Source organism: Chanodichthys erythropterus, chromosome 8, assembly GCF_024489055.1.
Source record: "Chanodichthys erythropterus isolate Z2021 chromosome 8, ASM2448905v1, whole genome shotgun sequence".
Classification (NCBI taxonomy): Eukaryota; Metazoa; Chordata; class Actinopteri; order Cypriniformes; family Xenocyprididae; genus Chanodichthys; species Chanodichthys erythropterus.
Genome location: NC_090228.1, coordinates 46454081 through 46477332, shown reverse-complemented (window position 1 = coordinate 46477332; position 23252 = coordinate 46454081). Strand labels below are relative to the sequence as shown.

At 34.1% G+C, this 23252-nt stretch overlaps 1 protein-coding gene across 1 annotated transcript in view; it reads left to right on the top strand.

Annotated features, from left to right (window-relative positions):
• Nucleotides 1-20055, top strand: part of LOC137025335 (uncharacterized) — a 33110-nt gene extending 13055 nt beyond the window's left edge. The window contains exons 4-5 of the mRNA XM_067393334.1: nt 10805-11655; nt 19720-20055. Coding sequence (XP_067249435.1) covers nt 10805-11655; nt 19720-20055 — 1187 coding nt within the window. The remainder of the gene's footprint in view (nt 1-10804; nt 11656-19719) is intronic.
• The last annotated feature ends 3197 nt before the right edge of the window (nt 20056-23252 follow it).

Here is a 23252-nt window from a genome sequence, read left to right as displayed (position 1 = left end):
TGTTTAAAATGATAACTGCTGAAAGCACACATGATCTGATGACATCTTTAATTAGTTAGTAGTAGGTTGAAGTTACTGCTTCATTTTACAATGAATGGGTCAATCTACAGAAAAGTCAACTTTTCTGTCCCTTTACAGAAATATTACACTTGAAAACACTTTTTTTATATTGAAAACATTTTTTTTAATATTTTAATATGAAACAATATTTGAACAATTAAACCTTCTTGCGCATCAATGTGGCAGTATTTGTTTTTTAATTATAAAAATTCCAAACAGCACAGAAGTGCTCGTCCCCACAGTCATGTGGGAAAGTGCTTTATTTTGAGCTCAGAAACAGGGTTTAAATACAATAATATGCATAACTGTCAAATATATTATGTAAATGACATAAAAAAACAAAAACAAATGCTGAATAAATATTATAAAATATATATATATAAAAAAACCTGGTGTTGTGTCACTGGTGTTACCTTTAACAAAAATCTCTTATTTTGAAATAAAAATCACACTGTTGACATCAATTGACTACCTTCTTCCTATTTCCTGAAGATCCATGAAGAAAGACACATGGAAAGTCTACTATCTCTTTTCAGTTATCAGAAATTTTAATTAGAAAATCATAATTTCATATGAAGCTTTTAGTTGAAGTCACTGGTGTGACCTACTTGATTATTAGGGAATTTTAAAAAAACTAGAATACAAATGGATTAAACTACTTAATTTAGTGAATATACCATGATTGACAACATGTGGATTGATACCTTGCAGCAGCCATAAAATGCATTTTTCATGAAAAATGTCACTGGTGTTACTGTCACTGGTGTTGTTTATAGAAAAAAAAAAACTTTATTCAAAGCTATTTATTTAGTTATTTTGCATAAAATAGCACTAAATAATGTGATTCTAACTTTTTTTCCTATTGTTAATCCTCCTTTGGTCAGATATGGCTAAATTGAGGGTATTTGGCTAAACTGAGAAGCTGAGAAGCAGCGACTTTATGGACAGCGTATTTTACAGACATTTTTAAAATGTTGTTTATGATCTTTTACTGACTGCTTTCACTAAATGTCAATGAAAAGTCTTTGATTGTATAAAAAATGTAAAAAATGTAGTCTCCTCTCCTTGATTAGTTGAAGAATAAGCTATCTTTGGTCGTATCTGTCACTGGTGATTCGTTGTGTCACTGTTGTTACTGTTTTTTGTCTGTCTCATTAAATAAAATGTGTCATATGTGACATGATAATACTTTTACATTCATTGAATTCTGCTACACTCAAGAATTAAATATTTCCATTGTTATAGCAAATACATGCATAATTAAATTAGCATAATTCAATCACTTTTAACTAACCTGATTGAAAAAAAAAAAAAAAACACATAATCTCCTTATTTTTTTCATTATCTTTTTTTCTGTAACTCTGACTGCATGTGCTGAAAAAAATGAGAAATATAATTTCATAAAAATATTTAAAATGCCAGAGAAGTATGGTAACACCAGTGACAAAAAAATGGTACATGCTGTCTTTAAATGCACAAAATAATAATAATAATAATAAATCATAAAGCTGTCATTTGTATTCATAAAGTCAATGTGTAATATAATAATGTGGTCTAAGTTTAAACGTTAGAAAAATAAATACATTTTAAGACATTTTGTCATACCAAAAGTGGACTTTTCTGTAGAATGACCCGAATTCAACTATTTTTACTTGAAGTAAAACCATAATATCAACCTGCACAACAAAACAATCATGGTTTCTGTAAATCCATTATCATGTTTAAAGGGATTTTTAAGGAACACAACCTCCTTTAAATCCAGTAGGTTTAGTTTCATTTGCCCTTTGTCTGAGTTTCAAGGTGTCAGGTCTGTTGATAAAAGGCAACGCTGTTTTTTTTTTTTTTTTTTTTACAAGTGTTGTTATGTAAAATGACAGATGAGGGACGTCAGGACTTTCGCAAACTGGCAAGGACTTGAATGTCCTCCGAACGTCCGTCAGCGAACGTTACAAAGCGGACCAAACGCGGACCTTAACGGACGTTCACAACGTCCGGGGGACGTCCCTTGTTTGCTGGGTTGATAGAAAAAGACAGCCCAGATTGTATTAGTATTTTTTTCGTGGCCAATGTAGATTCTGATTTATTTATTTATTTATTTTTACAAGCAAATTGGCCGATTCTGATACTGGTTGCAGATATTCATTATTAATATTATTATAATAAACAAAAATACATAGCCATTTCAAATTGGGAACCACTGCTTTTTGATCACAATCCAAACAAAGATACTACGCACGTTGCATGAGCAGTTATTTTTTGTTTGTTTTAATTAGATTTAATTTCTGGATTTAAAGCAGAAACAGAACAGTCTATGGAAGCCCGTTTCAGCCACTAAAAAAAAAAAAAAAAAACGCCACTTAAAAAAAAAAAAAAAAAGATGAATTGCGACTTTTTATCTCAGAGTTGCGAGTTATAAAGTCAGAATTCTGAGATATAAACTCGCAATTGCGTGATAAAAAGTCAGAATTCTGAGATAAAAAGTCGCAATTGCGTGATAAAAGTCAGAATTCTGAGATAAAAAGTCGCAATTGCGAGTTATAAAGTCAGAATTCTGAGATATAAAGTCGCAATTGCGAGTTATAAAGTCAGAATTCTGAGATATAAAGTCGCAATTGCGTGATAAAAAGTCAGAATTCTGAGATATAAAGTCGCAATTGCGTGATATAAAGTCAGAATTCTGAGATATAAAGTCGCAATTGCGAGTTATAAAGTCAGAATTCTGAGATATAAAGTCGCAATTGCGTGATAAAAAGTCAGAATTCTGAGATATAAAGTCGCAATTGCGTGATATAAAGTCAGAATTCTGAGATATAAAGTCGCAATTGCGAGTTATAAAGTCAGAATTCTGAGATAAAAAGTCGCAATTGCGTGATAAAAAGTCAGAATTCTGAGATATAAAGTCAGAATTCTGAGATATAAAGTCGCAATTGCGTGATAAAAAGTCAGAATTCTGAGATATAAAGTCGCAATTGCGTGATATAAAGTCAGAATTCTGAGATATAAAGTCGCAATTGCGAGTTATAAAGTCAGAATTCTGAGATATAAAGTCGCAATTGCGTGATAAAAAGTCAGAATTCTGAGATATAAAGTCGCAATTGCGTGATATAAAGTCAGAATTCTGAGATATAAAGTCGCAATTGCGAGTTATAAAGTCAGAATTCTGAGATAAAAAGTCGCAATTGCGTGATAAAAAGTCAGAATTCTGAGATATAAAGTCAGAATTCTGAGATATAAAGTCAGAATTCTGAGATATAAAGTCGCAATTGCGTGATAAAAAGTCAGAATTCTGAGATATAAAGTCAGAATTCTGAGATATAAAGTCAGAATTGCGTGATAAAAAGTCACAATTCTGACTTTTTTTCTCGCAATTGCAAATATATCTTTTGACTTACTCGCGGACACCATAGATCATAGGAAACCATTATGTGAGAGCTGCAGCACATGGCAGTAGCCTTCCTATTTTATGCAGCGTTTCTTGACGACAAGGTATGAAGAAAGTTTATATTTTAGCCTGATAATGTTGCTCGGTTTGAATGTGTTAAAATGCTTTTGGCAAGTATACGATTTACCGAGTGTTTTGTGCTTATAATTTTATGTAATCTAATGTTATATCGTGTAAGTGTTGGCTTTATGTGTATTGAGAGTGATATATGTCGTATCCTATAGTTTAATATTGTACCAAAACCTAGAGAGGTTTGCATCAAGACGAGATTCTTTATTAAGTTCTTAAATTGTTTTTGATGATTTTTTTCCTGGCTTATATACTCGTGTCTTGGCCTAATAGGCCTACCAGCCTGTGTTTGCTCTTGTTAATTTTCATTAAACGGGTTTTTGCAGGATGGACGACTTAATCTCTTTTTTGAGGGAAAGAAACATTCCTAATACAACGATAGAAAGGCTGGAGGAGGATAAGGTAAGATTTAACCAAAATGTGAAACACACTGAATAATAATAATAATAATAATAAACAAAATTAAAAATTATATATTTTTTAAATATTATTAACAGTGAGTGGCATGGCATCTGATGCACAGAATTCATAGGCACATGCTGCTAGGCACATCTGCTTTTCATTGGCATGTGCCACTGACATTGTTGCAGTGCATGTTACTGTATGTTGTAGCACCTCCAATCTCGAGTGATACATGCATTATGTAGATGGTGTAACATATGCACTAACTGGCAGACAAATATTTACTAATAATATGTTGCTTTCAAACACAAGGTTCATTATATACCAGAGTTAGTTTGTACAACTGTTAGGCTTCTCCATATGTTTAATATAAGTTTTGTTTTTTTGCTTGTCTTAGGCATGTTAGTATTAAAAACGGTTTTAAGCCAATTATTTATATCTTTTGTAGTGTGTGTTGTGTGTGTTAGAAATCAGTTTACATTTGTAGACATTCCCTTTGACATTAATTGTAATAATCCAGTGAGATTTCTGACAACAGCTGGTGCTCCACACAGAGGTCTTTAAAACAGTAACTTTGGTGCAAGTTAAAGTCACTGTTTAGAATATTAGAATATTTAGAATATAATATTAGTAAAGGTTTTTTTTTTTTTTCAATTCAAAATAGAAAAGGAGCAAATAAATATTAAAACATTGCTCTAAACAGTTTGAGCAGCAAGATTGTGTACATAAGAAAACATTTTTTGCAAATATGGAATCTGAATAGGCATTTAGATTCATTTGCACAGACTGTTTAAAGGGTTAGTTCACCCAAAAATGAAAGTTCTGTCATTTATTATTCTCCCTCATGCCTTTCCAGACCCATAAGACCTTCGTTAATCTTCGTAACACAAATTAAGATATTTTAGTTGAAATCCGATGGCTCCGTGAGGCCTGCATAGCCAGCAATGACATTTCCTCTCTCAAGATCCATTAATGTACTAAAAACATATTTAAAGGTGCTAAAGAGGATGTTTTGTTTTATACATTTTTGCAATATTACTTGAAACTGTCTTTACTAACGGATAAAAGGTGCACTGAAAGTAATAATATTAATATACATCTATGCACGAGGCAGGGCCTTAAAAACATCAGCCAATCATTTACGCCTTGTGAGAGACGTGCACGGCTGCGCGCTCCAGTAACTTTCCACACTCCACAGGCGCCGCATGCAATGTTTTTGTCCGGAGACAGGAGTAACAACTGCAGATTATGAGTTACCTGCGGTGAGTCCGACATAATGAATCCAAAAAACACGACACAGCGAATGCTGGTGGTAAACACTCGTGTTCCAATGCTCGTGCACGATTTTTGGGAGGCGTTCCTTTGAAATGAGCTGTGAAGGAGGGGGGTTGTTCTTATGCATGCGCTCATTTGAAAAACTCAGTAACAGTCTTTGGTTTCTCAGTCGACGAAAAAATCATCTCTATCACCTTTAAATCAGCTTGTGAGTACAGTTGTTCAATATTAATATTATAAAGCGACAAGAATATTTTTGGTGCTCCAAAAAAACAAAAATAACGACTTATATAGTGATGGCCGATTTCAAAACACTGCTTCAGGAAGCTTCGGAGCGTTATGAATCAGCATGTAGAATCAGCGGTTCGGAGTGCCAAAGTCACGTGATTTCAGCAGTTTGGTGGTTTGACACGCGATCCGAATCATGATTTGATACGCTGATTCATAACGCTCCGAAGCTTCATGAAGCAGTGTTTTGAAATCTGCCATCACTAAAGTTATTTATTATATTTTACTTTATTCTTTATAATATTAATATTGAACCACTGTGCTCACATGAACTGATTTAAATATGTTTTTAGTACATTAATGGATCTTGAGAGAGGAAATGTCATTGCTGGCTATGCAGGCCTCACGGAGCCATCGGATTTCAACTAAAATATCTTAATTTGTGTTAAGAAGATTAACGAAGGTCTTATGGTCTGTAACGGCATGAGGGTGAGTAATAAATGACAGAAATTTCATATTTGGGTGAACTAACTCTTTAATACAGATCAGAGGGATATGGATGCATTTAACCTGCAGTTACAAATGCATAAACAATGCCACAGAGATTAAATTGACTAATTTAATTGGTTCAATCATTTCGGAGTTACACACTTGACTGTTTTAATGAGTGAGTGAACTGAACCATTAATTCAACCATTTCATTAAAAAGGATTCATTCACCAAAGGGAAACGCTGTGCCATTTGGAACTATTTTTGTGGCCAAAATGCAGCAATATTGTATCTAAAATGTGAAAAAAAAAAAGTTAATTCTAACTTAATTACATTTTTATATTACGTTTGTGATTATGCTGATATCTTGAGAAAAACGGCACTCTTTATTGATCAACTATATTATATTGTATAAAAGATATACGGAGGCCTCATTGCCTCTTATCTTGAATTTATGGGCATTCAAAAATGCATATTAATAGACTAAATCAGTGTATGTGTACACTCTCTGGTGTGTTTTTTTTTTTTTTTTTGTGATATGCTTGATAATGTCAGATTGCACATATAGTTAAAATAACACAATACTGCACATCTCAGCCTTGACTTGAGTGGAAAATAAAATAAACCGCGATTAGGCGAGCACTTGTTTGTGCATGCGCAAATCCGCAGATTCTAACTTTCAAATGCCAAACCACTGATTCATCAAACCTGCTTTCTTGCAGTCTGTTTATCCAACTAGTAAGTAATGATTGTAATTCAGAGAAAATGTATACATTTTAGTACATTTTACTAAGGAAATGTAGTGAAGTAAAAGTGAAAGTTGACAGAAATATAAACCTTAACTGAAGCACAGAATCTCCCAAAACATACTAAAAGGACTGTAACAAAATATTATTTCTTTGTTACAACACACCACTGCATGAAGAAGCAGAAATAAACTGAGACAGACTAAATCTAGAACAACTGTAGCAATGTCTCCAGGACAAAGAAAGCTGCCTGCAAAACAACGGAAATGTGTGAAGTTTTAGGCACTTGTGTAAAATTACAGTAATGTGAGGGTAAAAAAACTTTTGTCCAAGGTACACCAGTGCCGTTTTACAGGTAGCTTTGCATGTAAGTTTCTTCAAGTGTCAAGCATTTTATTTTTTTCTGTTACTTGATGTAATCTTAGATGGATGATGGTGAGATCAGATCTCTGTGGAGCACTAAGTGCTGTCAGACTCCTTGTGCACACATAAATCTCACTGGATTATTACAATTAATGGCAAAAGGAATGTCCAGAAACGTAAAGAATTTTGATATTTACCGACATTATCAGGTTTTAAGCAATTGAGTTTTGATTGTTTATAGTGAAAAACAATATAATATTGCATGGGAGTGGCTCCCATGAACACTGATTTGTGATGAATGTTGATCTGGAGTGATGTACAAGTCAAATAAATTTTGATACGACTGTTTAGAATAGGGCGGTACTTGTTTTGTAATTCCAAATAAATGGATTATGACCCACAAATAAATGTAAAGGGGAAAAAAATGTATGCACAAGTAAATAGAAAGATATCCACAAATATGTTAGGAGTTGAACAAAAGTTATTTGAAATCACAAATAAAATGATATTTGGAAAAAAAAACATGTTTTTATATCATAAGCACAACTCTGCCTACATTCATTTGTAAATCACCACCTGTACACTTGTGAATTGCTTTCTGTGCGTTTATGGATTTTGAAATAATTCTAGCATCAAGGCTGCAGACAAACCCACAAATAGGTCGACTCCACCCACTAACTACTGTAGCCAATCAGATAACGGTCAGATTACGATGACCAATCGCAGCACATTCTCACTACAGTCAATCACATTTTGCTTTACAGTCTCAGGCGATCTCATCCTGCATTTGTTGTAATATGAAGTATGGGGTTCTTAAACATTGGTAAAGAAAAAGTTTAAGATTTTGATTTTGTTAGACCATTACACTATGTCAGGCCAAGCCAAAGTATTATATTTTATGCACCATTTGTGCAAAATGCTAGAGAAACAGTGCTCTCTGTTATTGGGAGCAATGCTATATCATATACCGACGCATTATTAAAGTGTCACATTATTCTGGCTTGAACAGAAATCATCAATTATTTACTTAACTGTACTAAACTTTGTGATAATCTATTTTCGTGATCTATTGTGTTTATCGCACAACAGCCGACAGCATTTCCGTTTATCAGTCAAACATTTTATGCCGAGTTCAGACTGCACGATTTTAGCCCCGATTTTGGCTCGCCGACAGGTTTTGAGAAATCGCCGACAAATGCCCGAAATCACAGGCAAATCGGTGCTCGTTCACGCGAGTGACAATCACAATATCAGCAAGCATGGCTTCATTCACATAAACATTACAATTCTATCAAACGGAAACAAAGCACAAACATTTGCTTGACCATCCGCAACAGCAGCACATTGAAAAGTTATTTATTTACCTCCAACTCTTGTTGCAGAACACACAATCCACAGTCTCCCCAACCATTTCCTCCTCCATATTTTTCTTTTCTTTTTTTTATATTCGCTGCAAATCGGCACACAGGCAATTCGTATTGCAAGCTTCTTGCAGGCTACCGTTTTTAATAATAATAATAACAACTCCGGTCCTGCACGCGTGATATCGCGTTGTTTCCTTGTCACATCTCGCGTGTGTTTGGTTGTGAAACGTAGTTTGCGTGCCAGACAGAGTTGTCTGCGATTCTTCCTATTGTAAAGTCATGCAGTGTGAAACCTTCTGTCGCCGATCCATCGTGCAGTGTGAACACAGCAGCGACTGAATGCTGGCCAAGATAGTCATGCAGTGTGAAAAGAACAGTGACCCGACTACTTTGAAAATCGTGCAGTCTGAACTCGGCTTTAATGACCAATATGAGCAGCATGCTAGCTGTTAAACATTGGGGGCTTAAATAATTTTTAAAACATTTAATGAAACATTTTAAACAGCATTTTATCAAACTCAGTTCCTGGAGGGCCACAGCCCTGCAGAGTTTAGTTCCAGCCCTAATTAAATGCACCTGATTTAGCTAATCAAGTCCTTCAGACTTAATTGAAAGGAACTAAAATATGCAGGCCCATCTACATGCATTATGCGGCCCTCCAGGGGCCTGTACCATGATGGTAGTTGAACAAACTCAGTCTCATAGGACTAGTTTCAAGTTGACAAAACCAAACCACTCCACTCCGGCTTTGTTGGTACCATGATGCTGATTTTTACTGATGAGTTTCATGAATTGTACATCAGCAACCAAGAAATGTAAATTTTTAACTCCACAATCTGCATAAGTTTATGCCTTTTCCGAGAGGTACTTGTAAATGTTATATCCATAAGAAAACTCAGATGAAACCATAATAATTTGCACACTCTACTGTTCATTATTGCCATGATCAGTATAATTCCGAAGACTTTTGAAAGGGAGATGATTCAAACCATACTTAACCCCTTAAAATATGTACAAAACAAATTGGAAGATTAAACACAAAGTCTGTTTACGAAAAAAGTTTTTAACCACATACAGTACTTCAGCTCAATTCCAACTAACCGCCCCTCTTTTGAATCTCTTTGAAATGAATCTGTTCCAGCCTGGTTGTAAAACAAAATGTAATTGGTCAGTGTAATGTGACCATGATCTGAATGGCTAGAGTAGTCAGTGGGTGGAGAAAGTGATTCACAAGTGTACAGGTAGTCACAAATTAATGCCAGGAAGAGTTGTGCATTTGTGAAAGGTTTTTTTATTAGCAAATATCTTTTTTTTTTTTTTTTTGGTGAATTAAATTTTTGTGAAAGTCCTAACATATATTTGTGGCTCTCATTCTTTGTATTTGTGCATACAATTTTTTTTTATGAATCTCTTTACATTTATTTTTGGGTCTATTTAATCTATTTGGAATTATGGAACAAAAATGCCCCCATATTCGGATGGTGGTTGCATTGCAAAACATCTCACCTGTATCGGATTTAGTAGTACATATGGAAGTGACAAAATTTGGAATTGAAAAGATCAGATTCCATGTGGTTTGTGCTGTCATGAGAAAACCAGTATAATAAGACAAAACAATTTGTTTATTTTCAGATTGATGTCAGTGTCCTCCTGCTAATGACTGATGACCAGATGAGAAGCTATTTTCCCTCGTACGGAGATAGACTGGCAGTGATGGGGTTTTGTCGAAGACAAGAAAGAGAGCCAGCCTACAGAAAGTCAAAGCTGTTTGAACGTCTCAAATCTAAACTGAACAAAAGACAAAAAACAAATAATTCGGAAACTGAAAGCCTAAACCAAACAACTAGAACAAAAGCTTCTCAGCGCACTGTGAGAAAAGTCGAAATTGGGTGGATGAACTATGATGGACAGGGCTTTGTTCAAATGAGAGCAAAAAAAAGGAGGAGGAACAAGGAAGCTGAGTGTGCCAAAAGATTGGAAAAGAAAAGAACTGATGGAGGAGGCAATTCGTTTGTTTTTCCCAAATGGAAAGAATTCTCTTGGCAGCCTTTCAGAATTCGAGTTGGATCTAACAAACTATCAGGAAGTGTCATTAGACGAAAAAAGCACAGTGGTAGAAATGTATGATGTATCAAAACTCACCATGATGAGATTCTATCTCACAACAAAAAAGCGGGACAGGGAAGCTGAAACGGAAAGTGAAGTGGAAATATCAGATTCAGACACAACGGAGGACTTGCACAATAAAAATCAGGATCAAAGCCTTCCCACTTCTTCCAGCAAAATGACTGACTTCAATCAAGCTTCAGACAATGATGTAATTTTTGTGGAAAGTGCATACAGTGTGTCTCCCTTACATTCCACAGAGGATCTGCAGGATTCCGATGATCTGAATGTTCCTTTTCAAAGTTCTTCTCTGATCTCACCAGATGATTTGGACACAAGCAATGTAGTGACAGTATTCAGTGGAAACCTCACTGGACTAGATGAACAAATCTTAGATGACACTTTGCCTCTAAGCCCAGAACCCCCTGTCCATTACAAAAAAATTCTTGTTGTTCATCGTGGACAGATATTTTCTGAACTTCTTTCACATTTCTGTGATGAAACACTGGAACATGCACAAAGTGAAGTAGAAGTGAAGTTACTCCTGCCAAATGGGCAGTTTGAGATGGGCCATGACGTCGGTGGAGTCTTCAGGGATTGCTTGTCAGAATTTTGGCAAGAATTTTATGACCAGTGCACACTGGGAAACTGTTTTAAAGTTCCCTTTCTTCGTCATGATTTTGGTAAAGAAAAGTGGGAAAGTGTTGCCAGAATAATTCTCTTTGGATGGAAAAAAGAGAAATGCCTCCCAATCAAACTTGCACCCGTCGTCTTTGAGCAGGCAATACAAGGCTCTGTAAAAAGTGATCTAATTGACAACTTTTTGTTGTATGTCGCGGAAAATGAGCGTGTGGTTTTAGAAGGCTGCAGAACGGACTTTTGTGGTGCAGACCAGGAAGAATTGCTTGAGATCTTGGACAACTACAGTTGTCGGAGAATACCCACTGAAGAAAACTTCACACAAATCTTGCAAGAACTGGCACACAAGACTTTGATTCAAGAGCCTGCTTATGTTCTTGAACAGTGGACAAGCATACTTGGACCTCTGAGCAAGGACCTTGGGGAAATCAAAGATGTGTACAGTGCATTAAATCCAACAGTGAGGAAAATCGTGAGATCTCTCAAATTCCCCGAAACAATGAATGCGCACCAGAAGGACATTTCAAAGCATTTGTCAGCTTACTTGCGGGAGTGTGATGCAAAACGACAGTCTCTGTTTCTGAGATTCTGTACCGGATCAGATTTGTTTTTAGGCAAAACTATAACAGTTGATTTCACAGACCTTAAAGGGTTTGAGAGAAGACCAGTGGCACATACCTGTGGCTGTTTCCTAATGCTTTCAGTGCACTACGACAATTACCCAGATTTCAGATCGGAAATGAATAAAGTCCTAGAAAGCAATGTCTGGGTCATGGACATAATTTAGTGACTGAAATGATTTATGACCAGCACTCATGGTACCTGTTTTTCATGGCCTGAACATAGTAACATTTACATACACTTACATTCATCGTACACATGCATGCTTAAAGTAAAAAGCACTTTAATTTGTTCACTTAATGCTGTAGAAAACATACTGTTTTCCTTGTTACCTCAATTACATTGCTTGTTATAATGTGTTAATAGACCTTCCTCATACATTTAATATAATGTACTATTTTCCCCTTTCCATTTAAACGGACATGTATTTTATGCATAAAACATTCACTTTAATTTTGTTCTGGTTATGTTGGACATCCATTTTAGACTTTTAATTGTGAAATATCCCCATTGTTTTGGTGCAGCCTACAGTACATTAAACTATACAAATTGTTCATGTTGCCTGTAGTCAAATGGCTTTGAACTGTTCTTAAATTACCTTTGAGCTTGTTGCATTATTGTGAACCTGTAGTGCATGCTATAGGTTGAACGGTTTGAGTTTTATGAAAGTTGTTCTATTGAAATTTTACTGCAGTTTGTTGCATTTTTTTCTTTTTTTTTGTGCATTTGAATATGGAAAAGATACCACAATCAAATAAATGCACAACTAAGTTGAAAACAGTTGCTTGTCTTTTTATTTTATTTTTTTTTTTATTTGAACCTTTTAAAATGTATTGCCTTTTTTGTAGCTCTGTAAAGGCAAACAAAAGCTGACAGCCAATGTATCATGTAAATGTAATCTAACCACTTTGGTTCAAAATTGTTACACAATCTATAGAATTACATTTTTATTCAATTATTAACCTGGAATAAAGAGTGTAATTGTGTTTGGCATAATACAAACAACACCAATTTATGTATGTATTTTTTATAAATTTTAATCGCCTACTCTGTAATCATTTCAAAATGAAGGTTTATCAGAGGACAAACATCCATTTACATCAGTTTCAAGCCTTAAATATTTTAATCTTGAAGTTCAAAATATTTTGTACATCTCAAAAGCTTTCAGTGCTTAATGTGTATTTGAGTTGGACAGTAATGACAGTAAACTGCATATTTCCACCAGAAATATGCAGCTTGAAAAAATGTATACAAAAAAGCCAATTTTTCATTCATATATATATATATATATATATATATATATATATATATATATATATACCGTTCAAATGTTTGGGGTCAGTAAGATTTTTTTTTTTTTTATGTTTCAAAAGAAGTATCTTCTGCTTGCCAAGCCTGCATTTATTTGAATAAAAATACAGATAAAACAGTAATATTGTGAAATATTATTCCTATTTAAAACAGCTGTTTTCTATGTCAATATACAGTAAAGGGTAATTTATTCCTGTGATCAAAGCTGAATTTTCAGCAATTTTCAGTCTTCAGTGTCACATGATCCTTCAGAAATAATCTAATATGATGATTTGATGCTCAAGAAACATTCATTATTATATATAAAAAACAAATTTGCAAAAATATTTGCAATTTAATCATTTTAATGAAAATTTACCAAAAATAATGGCTAACAAAGTTAACAAAACAAAGCAAAGTTTCAATGTCGAGAGACACTGCTCAATCAGTATCTGTCTAGCCAGTCTTCTCATCAGTCTTTTATACTCAAACAGTTCACTGCTGATGTTAAATTCTCTTCTGTCATCAGCTGGAGAGTTGCCAAGTCTTCCACAATTCTTTTAAGGTGTTTCTGACGTAGCCTGTGTTTTCTCCTGTTAGCTCTTCTCTGTGTCTGTCTTCATTTCGTCTGTAAAATATGTCTTATCTACAGCATTACAATTTCCTTGTATCTAATACATAAATATTCTCTACTCTAAGTACAGGTAACTGTTATTCCGTACTATACACTACAGTTTAATATTTCTTTTTAACAAACATATAGTAAAGTAAAGCAGCCATATACAAGCTACTTCAACATGGTTAAGTATACATGCATACATAATAGCAATTAACATCATTCTTATACAAAGTATTCTTTTATACAATCCATCATTTCAATACATTTTTATGCATCAACACTAATTGGGTTACATAAAGCTACTACAAATAAGAATAAAAACTTTAAACAAAATAGAGTAATTGCATAATCATATTCAAATATATATATATATGAATATGATTATGCAATATATATATATAGAGAGAGAGAGAGAGAGATTTTTTTTTGTTGTTTTTTTTTGTTTTTACCTACTAAAACTAAGGGCCAGAATTACTAACAGCATAAGCCAGCCATTAAAAACTACTGTCAGGATTTACTAAAGAAATGCAGTGAAGAACTAGCACTGAGAAGGTGGAGGTCATTATGAAAATTATCTGTCTGCGTCTGTGTTATAAAATGTGTGCGTTGTCAGTAAATCACTTGCCTTGCAGAATTTCCCCCATCGGCATGTTTATGGAATTAAGCTCTAATGATAATTTGCCCTGTTAATCTGGCCCTAAATAACCAGATCTCTATTTGCCACAGCATGCTGTCCTCCTTTGTGCATGAATGTTGATATTATGGAACAAATTATTCCTGCCCTGTGAAAACACAAATCATTAATCATTAATAATTCAACATCGCTATGATTTTTGTATAAACATGCACAAGGAATCATAATGGGAGAATATAAAAGGGTTAGTTCACCCAAAAATGAAATTTCTGTCATTAATTACTCACCCTCATGTAATTCCACAGCCGTAAGACCTTCTGAACACAAATTAAGATATTGTTGACTGAATCTGATGGTGAGGCAGTGAGGCCTGCATTGATAAGACACAGCTTACCAACTCATGTACCTGTGTACACAGATGGATCAAAGTCAGACAGTCGGGTATCTGCCGCAATAGTGATTGGGTCAAAACGCTATGGCAAGTGTATTTCTGGACAAAGTTCAATTTCCACAGCTGAAGCTTGTGCATTAGTTCTAGCTCTTGAACAAATGGAGAAGGAACAACAACGTAATTTTTTAATTTGCACAGATTCTAAATCCTGCCTACAAGTGCACTTAGATTCTTTGAAAACTGAACATCCTATAATTATCAGCATAATAGGAAAAGTGGACTCTTTAAAGAAACAAGATGTTAATGTTGTTTTTTGTTGGATACCAGGCCATATAGGATTGACTGGTAATAAACAAGCAGATAAAGCAGCAAAGGAAGCACTTCATTTGGAAATGACAGAATGTAAAATACCAGCATCTGACGTTAAACCTTATTGAACCTGTACATTTACAATAAATGGCAAATGAAATGGAACGAATGGGTAAATAACAAATTATATAAGGTGAATCCAGTTTTAAATCAAGGACTTATAAGTTATTATTTTGAAAACAGATACGACCAGGTTGTAGATGCCGAATTGGACATTCAAGACTCACTCATTCATATTTATTGAAGGTGGAAGAGAAACCGGTCTGTGATTTGTGTAAGAATTTAAGTGTAAAACATATTTTAATAGAATGTGCTTTTTTAAATAATGTTAAGACAACGGTTTTATACAGAGAACACATTAATGGACATTTTTAAATAGGTTTCTCCTGGAGTAATTTTAGAATTTCTGCCCAATATTCAATTGAAAGACTATGTAATTGTTGTTATTATTAATGTTGTTGTTATTGGTATATATGCCTGATTTTGTATAGTGATTGTTTTTAAGACAAAATTGTTAAATTATTGTAAACAATGTATTGAAGTGATACTGCTGATTGCCATGAATATAGCCATTGCTGCTGATATGGCATTAAATCATAAATAAATAAATGAGTCCTGCATTGCCAGCTATAGCACTCCCTTTTTCAAGGCCCAGAAAGCTTGTAAAGACATTTAAAACAGGTCATGTGACCACAGTGTTTCAACCTTTATAGTATAAAGCGATACTTACTGGATACTTACAGTAGGCTCATAGAGCCTGGAGCCTAATTATGTCCACAGCATATGAATCAGGATCCCCAGTAGAAGTGTAATTGGTATTGGTACATGGTATTCTAAAGAGACATGAGAGAAAATGAATACATTGTATGCCATTATTAACCCTAAACAGATAACAGAGACTCACATTTAGTTGTCAGACAGGAAAGTGGTCACATACTATAACTACTGAGTCTTAGTAAGTATGAGGCAGTGACAGAAATAAAGTTTTTCCAATAGGCAAGCTTAGTCATCTTTTATCCAAGTATTTTAAATATAACCAATAAATTCAGTTTTAATAACCAGACACAACCAGGGGCGTAAATTTCGTCGGACAGTAGGGGGGGACAATAAACATAAAATTTCTCAAGAGCAATTTTTGAAGGGGACACAAATAATACAGCCACAATTTTACTTATAAAGGATATATGCAGGGGTTAAATTGAGCCGGGGCCGTCCGGGGCTGAGCCCCGGCACATAGGCTTATCAGGGCTCGACATTAACGCTTAATTTTTTGAAGGGGCAAGAGAAAGAGAGCTTTACTTGTCCTGATTAAAACATCAATAACAAAAATAGTTAGGGAATCACCAAAACGCAAGCATGATTCTATTACATTTAGTGTAAGTGGCGATTGATAATGGATAATATAAATATTTAATAATAAATATTTTATTAATGAATGATTCAGCGTTTTGAACGAATCGGTTGAGTCAAAGATTCAGTAATAGCCTATTCCAAAACACCTGCCTCATTCTTGAATGAATCAGCCATTTGAACAAATCGTTTGAATGAATGACTAGGACAGTCACTTGCCGCCACCTACTGCCAGTTCAGTTTCATGTTTAAATTTTCCCAACATTTCTTATTTGTATATTCAAAAATATTTAAAGAATATCATAACATTATTTAATGCAGTTGTAATTTTTCAGTGTAAATTATTTAATTTGATTCATAACAGTCCTGCTTTATTTTTCTTATTGAATTTATTGATCAAATGTAAAAAAAAAAAAAATGAAATAAGATTAGGGGAAAAAATGCCCTTGGGGTAAATATCACAAATATGCAGATATAAATATGCAAAAGCTGACGGAACACTGTTGAGAATATAGCTTAAAAATTATATTATATTTAAAAAAATAAATTATATTTACACCAAAAAAAAATCCAATTTTTTCCAGACAACTTTTTTGGTCGGACAAGTGACCAATTTACTTGTCCAAAGGACAATACCCTGTATTTTGTATTGATATGCTCTCCTTTAGGCCTACAGAAAGATTTTGTTATCAGATGTAGCTTTGCACACTGCCAACATCTAGAATGATTTTGATCTGCATTTTAGTGTTCATAGCAGAGGGCTCTGTCGACTTATTTTTAGTTTGTCAATTGATAAGATTTTGTAGGCTTTGCATACTCATGTGCACTCCTCGAAAGCCGGAAACCACAGAGCCCCCCCACATAAGAAATCCCAATTTAACCCCTGGATATATGTAATGTTACACAGAAGAAAACCTTACTACTATTATTAGTGTAGCATGTAGACTGCCATTATGCTCAATGTTTCTCTTTGGTTCAATAAAAAAAACTTACTAAATTGACCAAAATATTCAAAATCATTTATTTATTTGAATATTTTTGAAGTTTTTTACAACCAAGTCACCAAAATACGATGAATATACTTTGAGCAAAACCCAACACACAACAGTAAATCTTCTAGCCTTATTACAGTTCACATATTCTTATCACACTGTTAATTGTTGTTGGTGTGGGTGACATACAGGGGCGGACTGGCCATCTGTGTGATCTGGAGAATCACAGAACGGCCGGTACTCCAGGACGGCCGGCGGGCCGGCCCACCACCCGCCACGCACGCAGTCATCACCTGTTTTTTTCCCCCACTAATCTGTTTCACACTCCAGTACTGTAGGTGGCAGCAATGCACCTTTAAGTTGGATGTCAGCTGCACTGGCCGTGGCCGCCAAGTAAGGAGAAGAAGTGGAAGAGTAGGAAGAAACCAACAGCAAAGACGTTAGATAGAAGAAGCATAGAAACAAACAAACAATATGCATAACGCGGCTGCGGGTAAAAAACAGAAAGAAAAGGGTGGGGCTGAGAAGGCGAGAGAAAAAAATGCGGAATTTAGATACTGAAGCCGCTAAATGTCGCAAAATAACTGACCACATGCAGTAGCTAATACTAAGAAATATTGAAGATTTTGAATACAGAAGCTACATTTGTAATGGTGTATTTTCATTTAGATGTGGTATTATTTGTGCAGTAAGATTAATTACTGCATAAGTTAATTAAGATTATTAAGTAATAAATTCATTTTAAGACAGCATGGAATAGATTGTATAATATGCTGTTATAACAGCATATTATATAATCTATTCCATGCTATCTTGGAATAAAAATTCCAAAAATTTTTTTAAAATCCATTCCATCATTTGTTTATTCAGGTTGAGCTTCCGCGCGCCGATTGCTTTGGGCCGGGCCTAGTCAAAGTCCAGGGCCGTTTTTTAGTCCCAGTCCGTCCCTGGTGACATAGTATCCAACAAGCTATTGTAAACAAGCTACCAAACACGCTAGGTAACATTATAATTGCTAAAATAGCGGACTCACGGAAAAAAAAAATCATGTTATCATCTTGCTTTTTTTTTATTATGACTAATTACTCAGCGTCGTCAGCATTAAAGCAAAAATAACCACTTCATCCGATGTTTTTGAATAAAATAGCCTTAACAGCCTACTTACTAGAGCTCCTCTCAACTACCGTCTGTCTTCTCTCCCGCCGGCGCCGCCGGATTTCTACACGCACGAGTGTGACGTGCGCGGTGGACCAAACCACTGTGAGGCAAGGGAGAGGTGACTCAAAATGTTTCTAAACTTAAAACGCCTGTTTGCGTTTGTATTGCTTTACTTCTTACACAATTATTTTAAAAATATATCATTTATTTACAATACTTAGAGTGGTATTTAATTATATTTTTTTGGGGGGACAGCACTCAGATAGGGGGGGTCATGTCCCCCCCGTCCCCCCCGCGATTTACGCCCCTGGGATGCATAGATGGATTTTCAAGAAAAATGATCTGGCTTGAAGCGTATAAAACAAATAATAACCCACGAGTAATTGCAGGTTATTTTATACAAGCTGTTGCTGATAATAGGGGATGCCCACACAGAATTCGCATCGACCATGGAACTGAAAACACTCATATTGCAGAGATGCAAACATTTTTCAGAGACACTGCAAGTGCAGAATGTGTCACACTTGGTCCAAGCACTGGGAACCAGAGAATTGAACGATGGTGGTCCACCTTGAGAAGCCAGTGCATACAGTTTTGGATGGATCATTTTGAACAACTAAAAGAAGATGGACACTTTGTGGACACCTTCATCGATAAATCTCTTATCCAGTTTTGCTTCCAGCATTTCATTCAGGTAACACATTTAGTTCATGGTGGTTATAAAGAGTATTGGACTTGGATTAAAACATTAGTAAAGGAACCTACTTTAGACAGCATGAACTAATAAACAATACTTAGAGCATTTATTGATCTTAGTTAATGTTTTATGAACAAATGAATTATTAAACATCAAATGTGTTTGTTAACATTATTCAGTGCATTATGAATTAACATGAACTAACAATGAATGTCTGTATTGTCATTAACTAACATTAACAAAATTTAATAAATACTGTAATACATGCATTGTTCATTTTTCATTCAATAAATTAATTATTATAATAACAAATTAATAATTTTTCATTAATAAAGTAATAAATGTAACCTTATTGTAGAATGTCACCAATATGATTAACAATTTTTTTTTTTCCTATTTCTTTTCTTTATTGAAGGAAGAGCTAGATGAAACGGTCAGTGCTTGGAATAGCCACAGGATACGGCCAACTCACAATCCACGTGCCCCCAGTGGCCGACCTTCAATCATGTTTTCTGTTCCCAGCTTATATGGCGTGCAGAATTTCTTGCATCCAGTTTCAGAAATGAAACTGAGTATTTGCCTGGAGGAGTGTTTGTTTAAAGACTATCCTTGTGATGAGGATGTCTTTCAACTATGTGTACAACTCATGGCTGAGCATAACCTTGTCATGCCAGATGATGTTTATGAAATTACAGACCTTTACCTCCGACTTCGTGAACTGATCCTTCAAGGACTGGACTTGGAGGACTAGAAAATGGTATATTAGCCTACTTTCCTCATTACAAGCTATTTGAATGTAATATTGCAGTAATAATAATATTAATAATAATATATTTTTATGCACTAAAATAAGATCTGTGTCTGCAACCTTGGACCACAAGAGGGAACATCAAGGTTATAAGTTCTGAACGGAAAAGGAATGGCCTCAAGCTGGCTGTGCTATTTAAGGAGTAAGTCTTCATCATTATTGTCTTTACCTTGTAGGAAATCCAAAGTTAGTGTTTGGAGCAACTACCACCTGTAAAGATCCTTTTTCATCCTTTTGCGTTTGTCTTGAATTCTTTTGTTACACATAACAGTGATATTTGAAATTGTCTCCTGAATGTTTAAACATGTAATTAACTTTTCCCATTTTCTTAAAGGTCACAACCAATCACGAGGCAACAAACAGTATTGATGGCTGGACTGTGAGCACACTTTTTATACTATTTATAGAATATTTAATATTCCATTAATTGTTCAATAAAAAAAAAAAATACAGTACAGTCCAAAAGTTTGGAACCACTAAGATTTTTAATGTTTTTAAAAGAAGTTTCGTCTGCTCACCAAGGCTACATTTATTTAATTAAAAATACAGTAAAAAATAATATTCTGTTATTATTATTAATATAAATATTATTACAATTTAAAATAACTGTTTTCTATTTGAATATATTTCACAAAGTAATTTATTCCTGTGATCAAAGCTGAATTTTCAGCATCATTACTCCAGTCTTCAGTGTCACATGATCCTTCAGAAATCATTCTAATGTGATGATTTGCTGCAAATTTAATGTGTACAATTGTACAAAATATTTGTGTACAATATTTTTTTTCAGGATTATTTGATGAATAGAAAATTCAAAAGAACAGTGTTTATCTGAAATCTAATCTTTTGTAACATTATAAATGTCTTTACTGCCACTTTTGATTGATTTAATGCATCCTTGCTGAATAAAAGTATTCATTTCTTTAATTTCTTTTCAAAAAAATAAAAATAAAAATTCTTACTGACCCCAAACTTTTGAACGGTAGTGTATAATGCTACAGAAGCTTTGTATTTCAGATAAATGCTGTTCTTTTGAACTTTCTATTCATCAAGGAATCCTGAAAAAAAGTACACAACTGTTTTCAACATTGAAAATAATCATAAATGTTTATTGAGCAGCAAATCATCATATTAGAATGATTTCTGAAGGATCATGTGACACTGAAGACTGGAGTAATGATGCTGAAAATTCAGCTTTGCATCACAGGAATAAATTACTTTGTCAAATATATTTAAATAGTACACAGTTATTTTAAATTGTAATAATATTTCACAATATTACTGTTTTTTACTGTATTTTTAATTAAATAAATGTAGCCTTGGTGAGCAGACGAAACTTCTTTTAAAAACATTAAAAATCTTAGTGGTTCCAAACTTTTGGACTGTACTGTATAAATATATATACAGTATATATCATATGTTTTATTTCTTAAAACAGTGACATAACAATACAAAATATGACTTTGCTGTCCATGGCTGGTATTTGATCTAACATTCTAACTTAATCCTCACAATAATATATATATATATATATATATATATATATATAGCCTATATACTTTTATTTAACTTTTTGTTTGAACATTACATCTCACACAAGTCTCAAAACAAGCTTCTCTGTTCAAAGGCTCTGTTGTCATTGTTCATTGACAAACAGATGTGGACATCACAATAAATCAAGAGTATCTAAGACACAATTAAACGTAAGAAGAAGTTATATTTCACTTTGATCATTTTTATTATTGTTGCCTTTTATAGTGATAAATGTGATTTATAGTGATAAGTCTTGCAAAATAACCTTGAACCATACTCCTGAGCTTTGCATTGTTGCTCAAGAATCCATTACCCATTGTCAGTGTTGGGGAAAGTTACTTTTAAAAGTAATGCATTACAGTATCGAGTTACTACCTAAAAAAGTAACTAATTACATTACTGAGCTACTTTTTTAATCTGGGCTGGGATTGCTTGTTTATTTTTTATATACACAACTCTATTTTTGGCAAATGTAAAAAAGCCCTTTTATGGCAAAAGTCAAATGAATAAGCCTGAGGCTGAAGCTAATGTAAATTCTTGTCTGTACAGTAGACAGTGAAGCTCAAACAAACCTTTCAAATTGAAGAAGCAGCAAAGACACTGGCTATTATAACAGGATTAAATACATATAGAATATTTGTATTATTTAACATATTCAATAATTGCAGGTTTGCGTAATGTTCTGAGTTTGCATTTCACTGTTTTCATTCATTTTGAGGCATACTGAATCTGCTTTTGTGCAAGTGAGATGAGTAAATGCATGTTGGCATTTAGTGTAGTACTATGTTTACACAGTGCACACAAGGCCTCTGCACTTACTCTGCCCTGATTGCTGTCAGTCAATAAATGGGAAATAAAGTAACTGGAGTTGCTTTCTTGAAAAAATTACTCAGATGTTTTCTTGTAAATTAAAAAGTAATGCAACTATACTTTACTAGTTACTTGAAAAAAGTAAGGAATTACCCTCAATGCTGCCCTTAGTTTGCTTTTACAAACCTTTAACACTCCCTGTGGCTGAGCAACAGCTAAGAAAAAGACTGATGGTACAATAGCAGCTCAATGTGTATTGAATAAATAATTAAATAGGCACAACTCATATGCACTATTCGAAGCTACTGTGTAATAATTGGTGTGAGTATTGTTCACACCGATAATGTATTTATTTTTTTTATTTTTGAAAGTTGATTATATCTTTTGTTGTAGTGTGTCAGTAAGAAATATTAGTTTACATTAGCAAACATTCCCTTTGCTATTAATTATAATATTTAACATAAATAATCCAGGGACATTTCTGACAACAGCTGATGCTCCACAAGTCTGATCTGACTTTAATTGAGTCCATCTGGGATTACATGAAGAAAAAGAAAAAAACTGAGACAGACTAAATCCAGACGAACTGTGGCAATGTCTACAGCACACTGAAGAAAACTGAAAGAAAGCTGCCTGCAAAGCTACAGTAATGCGAAAAGTTTTAGGCATACTGTAAAGTGAGGATGCTTTCAATGTCATGAATAGATATTATGAAATAACTTCTATTAACTATATTAAATCAATATTTGGTGTTAACACCCTTGGTGTTTAAAACAGCTTTTGTCGTAGGTACACTT